The sequence below is a fragment of the Zalophus californianus genome, chromosome 15 (assembly GCF_009762305.2).
Source record: "Zalophus californianus isolate mZalCal1 chromosome 15, mZalCal1.pri.v2, whole genome shotgun sequence".
NCBI lineage: Eukaryota > Metazoa > Chordata > Mammalia > Carnivora > Otariidae > Zalophus > Zalophus californianus.
This window is the reverse complement of record NC_045609.1, coordinates 62,645,927-62,651,926: the sequence shown is the minus strand read 5'-3', so window position 1 is coordinate 62,651,926 and position 6,000 is coordinate 62,645,927. Positions and strand designations below refer to the sequence as shown.

The 6,000-nt window shown below is 54.8% G+C and overlaps 1 protein-coding gene across 3 annotated transcripts in view; it reads left to right on the top strand.

Moving 5' to 3' along the window:
- The first annotated feature begins 679 nt into the window (after nt 1–679).
- Nucleotides 680–6,000, top strand: part of SH3PXD2A (SH3 and PX domains 2A) — a 236,751-nt gene continuing 231,430 nt past the window's right edge. Inside the window, exon 1 of one of the 3 annotated variants that reach the window (XM_027596123.2) lies at nt 680–1,201. In XM_027596123.2, coding sequence (XP_027451924.1) covers nt 1,130–1,201 — 72 coding nt within the window. In that variant the 5' untranslated portion in view covers nt 680–1,129. The remainder of the gene's footprint in view (nt 1,202–6,000) is intronic. The other 2 variants (XM_027596121.2, XM_027596122.2) reach the window with 2 other exon arrangements.

Genomic DNA, 6,000 nt, shown 5'->3' with positions numbered 1-6,000 from the left:
GGTGGTGTTATGCAGCGTCTTGTAACCTCACTGGTAAATGATGTCACAGGTTAGTTACACGGGCCCAGATCGATGGACGAGTCAGGCAGGCAGTGGATCGATCACATTTCCGGGGAGAATTCACCCTTTGTGACCCGCAGGGGGGCAGGTGGTTTATCAAAAGAGGCTCTGGTTTGAAGGATTTAATGCCGGCCCTTTCCCCATTCCCGTCTCCTCCTCGGGGAGCCTGGGCAGTAACAGCGGGGTAATAAACTACTTTTCATTACAAGGATCTGGGGATATGAGTGGGAGGGGGACGTAAAGGTGGGGACAAAAAGGCACAAATCCGCTCCAAGACGGAAAGCCAGGACGGGGGCGCGCTGGGTTCACTTCCCCCCGCCCCTCCTCCCTCCGAAGCCACCTCGAGTTTCTGTGCTGGGCGAAGTAGCCCTGCGCCCTGCCAGGCCGCGGGCTGTGCTCTGCGCTGGGTGGGGGCGCGCCGGCGCACCCTGGCCTCCCCGGCAGGGCTGCAGCCCCCTCCCCGCCGCCCCGAGCCCCTCCCCCGGGCCTGGAGCCCCTCCCCGCGCTCTTCCCCTCTCTCCCCTCCCCTCCCTTCCCTTCCCTGCCGGCCGGGCCCTGCCTCCGCCTCCTGCGCCCACAGCCTCCGCCAGCGCCGAGCCCCCCGGAGCCGGAGCGCGGTGAAGGGGCGCCGCCAGCCCTTCCCCAGCGCGCTGACAGCAGGCTCCGGGGCCCCCGCCCCGTCCCCTCGCCGGCGGGACACACCCCCGCCCCTCCTCCGCTCCGCCAGTTCCCGCCGGACCCACGGGGCGGCGGACGGCGGAGAGAGCGGGCGGGCGAGGCGGAGAGCGGCGGCGGCGGCGGCGGCGGCTGCGGCGGCGGCGGCGCGGGAGGGAAGGGGCGCGCGGCAGGCCCACTGGGAGCCGCCCGGGGCGCACGGAGCCCGCGTACCCTCCCGGACCGTCCCCGCCCCGGGGCCGTACCTGTGAGCGCCGGGACCCCGGGCAGCGGCGCGCCGGGCCGGAGTGGCGGGTGGCCCCGGGACCCGGGAAGCGGGACAAGAAGCGGGAGCCCGACCGGGATGAGAAGGTGACGCCGCTGGAGGGCGCCACTCGCTTTGTGGGGGGGGAAGATGCTGGCCTACTGCGTGCAAGATGCCACGGTGGTGGACGTGGAGAAGCGGAGGAACCCCTCCAAGCACTACGTGAGTACTGACCCTACCGAACCCTGCGGGGGGTTGGCCAGAGACCCCGCCCCGGAGGACACCCCCCCCCGGAGGGCCCCTTGCCCCACCCGCTAAGTCCCGGAGCTGAGTGCCCACAGGGCAGCCCTTGGCTGTGGAGTTCCTTCGCAGGGCTGTGATCTCCAGGGAAGCCTTCTCTGTCCTTTCTCCACTCCCCCCGCCCCCCGTTTTCTTTTTTTGGCATTGGAATTGGCAAGTGGCTGCCCTTGTCTGTTACAACGGTGAAGTCATCTGTCCGCCCGAGCTTTGATGGATGGTGGGGGGAGCTTTCGTCAAACCCTCGCTGAGAAGCTCCGTTGGGAAAGAGCATCTCCCTGGCCCTCCCTGGGGGCTTGAGTCGCTCAAGCTGACACGGACCGCGATGCTTTCAGAGGCTCGCCCAGGGGAAGGACGCCTCGCGCTGTGCTCCCACGTTTGCCCTGGGCTCTGCCTCCCTAGGCCTGGGTCTGCGGGCCGAAGCCGCCGCGCCCCCTGCCCCACCTCCACCCTCAGCCCCGAGCTTTGGTTTCCTTGTTAAAGTCATTGTGTCCGTCGGTGTGAGGAGAATTGTGGCTTTTCCTTTTATCCCTTCTCTGGACGTGACCCTTAACCGGGTTCATTTCCTCTTAAGTGATGCTCCGTCTCCAGACACGAGGAGGCAAATGTTTGCTGTGGTCTCCAAGGAACGGCCGGCTGCCCCTCCCCCTTCCTTCCCCACAATTAATGAGAAGGGGCTAAGGTTGATTGAGCTGAGCTCCGGGGTCTGTGTACCTCGTCCCCCTTTCATCTCAGCCGGTCCTGTCTTCCCATCCTTCGCACCTTAGGAAGTAAACATGGTGTCCTTAATGGCTGAGGACGCCTGTCTGAACCGCTTTGCTCCTGTACTTGAGATAGAAGAGCCAGCCGGGCACCCAAAGCAGAAGGACTGCATCTTATTTGCAAATTAGGCACTTAAAGGAGTATTTAGAATGCTCAAAGCATTAATTTAAACAAAACAGCTTGTAGGTTGCTGCCCTAGGCTGCACATTGATCTCTGAGAAATGCCTTTCATTTTCCTGTTTGAAGAGGACTGGGGTTTGTGCCAATGTCAGCCTCAGGCTACTCTTTCTGTCTTTATCACCAGTAGCTCTGAACTTTGGGTTTGTTTTTTGTTTTGTTTGCTTTGTTTTTTTGGAGTGGAGTAAATGGGCCTGGGCTCAGATTGGAGAGGAGGTAAGCTAAGGAGTCTGGTTCCTGGACCAGACAGAGAGGTGGGTGCCCATGGGAGAGTTGTTCCTTTTGTGTTATCTGGCTCAGCAAGCAAGCATCTTCAATTCAAGAAAGCTGCCATTTCAAGAAAGCTCCTTTTGGAGGACTCGGGGCATTGTATGGTCACCCTACTCCAGGTACAGATGTGCCTTTGCACATCCCAGCACTTAGTATCAAGTCGGCCTTCCTAACCGTTTTCCTCAAATGTCACAAGCTAAGTTTTCGCGGTTCTGTTTTCTAGTTCTCAGTTAAGCCTGGCCCTACGTTCAACAGATGGCACTCTCTGCTCTGGGACCCAGGCAGCTGCTTTCTCCCTGCTCTTGATTTTAGGTGAAACTTCACATCTTAGCTCTGACCAGTGATGCCTGAGATTACAAGGTAGGGTATGCTGGCAACAAGCCAGAAATGTTGCTAAAGCAACTGGGAACCCACCACAGACAGTACTGAAAGGTGGTTAGCTGTGGGGCTCTGAGGCAGAGGGTCTTGTTCAAAGCCTGGATCAGCCACTAACTAGCTTTGTGACTTTGGGCGGGTTATTTAACCTCTGAGGGATTCAGGGTTCCTCATTTTTAAAGTGAGGATGATAATAGTACCTATGTCATAGGGTTGTCTGGAGAATTAAATGAGATCATCCATGAAAAGCACTTAGCACAGTTCCTGGCATATAACAAGCACTCACTAAATGGTAGCTTATTGTTGGTGAGATTCTGACTAAGAAAGCACTTTTGAAAAGCAGCTATTAATGGTCTGGCAAAAAAGAAAGAAAGATTTTGGGTTTTAAGATTGATAATAACTTGTTCTATGTGAGAAACACAAAAGAAGTCCTGTCTAATTCCCTTGAAATGATCATTTCCTCCCTTTTTGTGGACAGTGTTTCCCAGGACATCTCTGCTTCCCATGTAAGAATCGACATTATGTTTGGGGCAGGGAGTGATGTCACTGAACAGCTGGGGCCATACAGAGCTCTAAACTAAAGTTGTGGAAAACAATTAAAGGAGAAAGTGTTACATGTTGTGGAATTGTGGAGCTGGCAGGACTCCTCAGGCTCAACCCCTCATTTTACAGATGGGGAAACTGAAAACCAGCAGGGGTAAAGTCACTTGCAACACAGCTCTTAATAGCACCTGGGTTTGCCTGGCATTTTGCCCATGGTGTGGGTTTTGTTCATCCAAGTACCCTAAGTCTGGTTGGAGTTGACTAGGTGATCTGGTGGATATCTGGTGATCATCAGAGGTTCCTACATATTTGGGGCATCAATGGGACATACTATAAGGAGAGGGGGCCCCATAATAGAAAGTGTCAGCGGGGCTCAGAGGGGCAGGAGGAGCAGGTTGGGGGAGCTTGTGCCTCTGAAGCTTAGGATCTCCGCCTCTCTTGGCCCTTGCACAATGGACACCACACACCAGAAGGTCAAGTGTTCTGGGTAAGGTACTCTGGTGCACCCAAGTCACAGATGTTCTGGAAGCCCTCTGTGCTGGAGAAGCATGCCCCCTTCCCGCCTCTCCTCCACTGACGGTGAATTCTTAGTCTGTGGTTTGGCAAATTGCAGAGCAGAGAGGTTTTATGGGATGTGCACGTTAGCTAGAGCTGGCTGATGGGAGGCCTGGGGCCCAAGCAGGAGGGGCTCTGCTGCCTCCAGAACACTGGGAACACACTGAGAAGTTTTTCTCAGGACATCCAGCAAAGGATGTGCTTGTCTCCAGGACGAGGGGAGCTGCCTGAACACCAAGGGTCTGTTTATGAAAGACGGGCAAGTGGCTTCTATCATTTGGATGGTGCTGTCAGCCCTTGCTTCCTTCCTCTCTGCCAAGCCCCTGCTTGGATGGGGTTTGGGGAAAGTGGGCACCTGCTGCTTAGGCCAGGCTTCCTGGCCTGGAGTTGGGTTCCTCTCTTAGCTTTTACGAGCTGTGCCTGGCTGGGGAGACCTTAGGTAAAGTGGCTTTGGCCTCAGGCTACTTGTCTCTCAAATGGTCCTGATATGCTGGATGCAACCTGCAGATAACTTCTGTTTCAAAGTCTTCCATAAGGCTACTAGTGCAGGTTTACCATAATTCTTTGCACTCACATGCGTGTCACTCACATGCGTGTGTAGGCGTATGTCGAGTCCTTTGGTGGTGGAGAGAAGTTTGTTTCTCTAGAACAAACAGATGGTTTGTTTTGATTTGGGAGGCATTGTGCTTTTAGAGTGGTTTCCTTTCCTGATTATTTCAGACAAGTATCAGTCATGAATGTTCTGATCCTCTACAGGACTCTTTTTTTTTTTTTTCCCCCTCTACAGGACTCTTTAGGGAATGTAAATAATAGCCAGTGTTAGTAGTTACTACAGTTGGTGGTGCCACACGCTTAACATGTGTGAATTCGTGTGATTCTGACAGTTCATTGAATGTACCCTAATGTACTCTAACCCAGGGTAGGTTCTTTGAGTCCTTTAGACAGAAGGGTGAACTTGGAGAGGTTGGAGATTGCCTGGAGTCTCCCAGTTAGGACAAGACAGATCTTCGTAAACTCAGTTTAGCTTGCCTCCCAAGGAGGATATGAATCTAAAATGGGGCCCTTTCGTCAACTTGAGTCAGGGTGGGGAGACCAGGCTCAGGCTTGCTTGTCCTCACGAGAGCAGTGTGAGGTGTCATGGAGGACCGCCTCACGGTATGGGCCGTTCACCTCATACTACGGAGGTGAGTTTGTGGAAGCAGTGGAGGGCGAGCACGGTGAGGCAGGGAGAACGGAGCAGATCCAGGATGATAGCTGGTCCCCGCTATTGCGGGAGGTGATAATTTAAGGATCAACACTGTGGAAATAGTACATTCTCCTGTGTGTTTAGATCATCGCAGAATTCGGTCTTGGTCCTGGGAGTACATTTTTAGGAATTGGCTCCAGACCCATTCATTTCTCTGCCCTTCAGTTTTTCTCTAAGCCCTTAGAGTGTGGATCCAGCATTACGGGAGGAAGGACATGCAGCTGCAGAAGGGGCCTTGTCGGGGCCGGTTCCATTCCCGAACTAGTGTTGTGGGGCAGATCAGGGTTCGAATCCAGCCTCTGGCTCTTCCTGGCTGTGCCACCCTGGGGCTGGCCACTTTGGGCCTCAGTTTCCTCACTCGTAACCTCACAGGACTTTTGGAAAATTGAGATAATTTCGGGTAGAGCGTTCTCCTTAGTACCTGGCCCCTATCAAGCACGTTCAGTGTACACTTGTTTCCATCTGCTGTTCCTTCCATCTGGCGATCACCAGAACGCTAGAGTTCGCTTAGGATCTGGTAGGTGAAGCTGAGAGAAAAGGAAAGGCTGAGGCGAAAAGGAAGGACCAGCTGCTCATAGTGGGATGGGAAATTGGGCGACATGCCCCGTGGAAAACACCCAACACACAAGAGAAACAGATAAACAAGGAACAGCTGTTCAGACCTGGAGGGCTTCCTGGAGCTGATCTAGTGGGGCCTGCCTGGTAAGCTGGGCCGGAGAAGGGAAGGGACTTGAGTTGAGGGAGAGGAGTAAAGAGGTGGTTCAGGAAGGGCAAGATCACAATAGGACACTAGCCC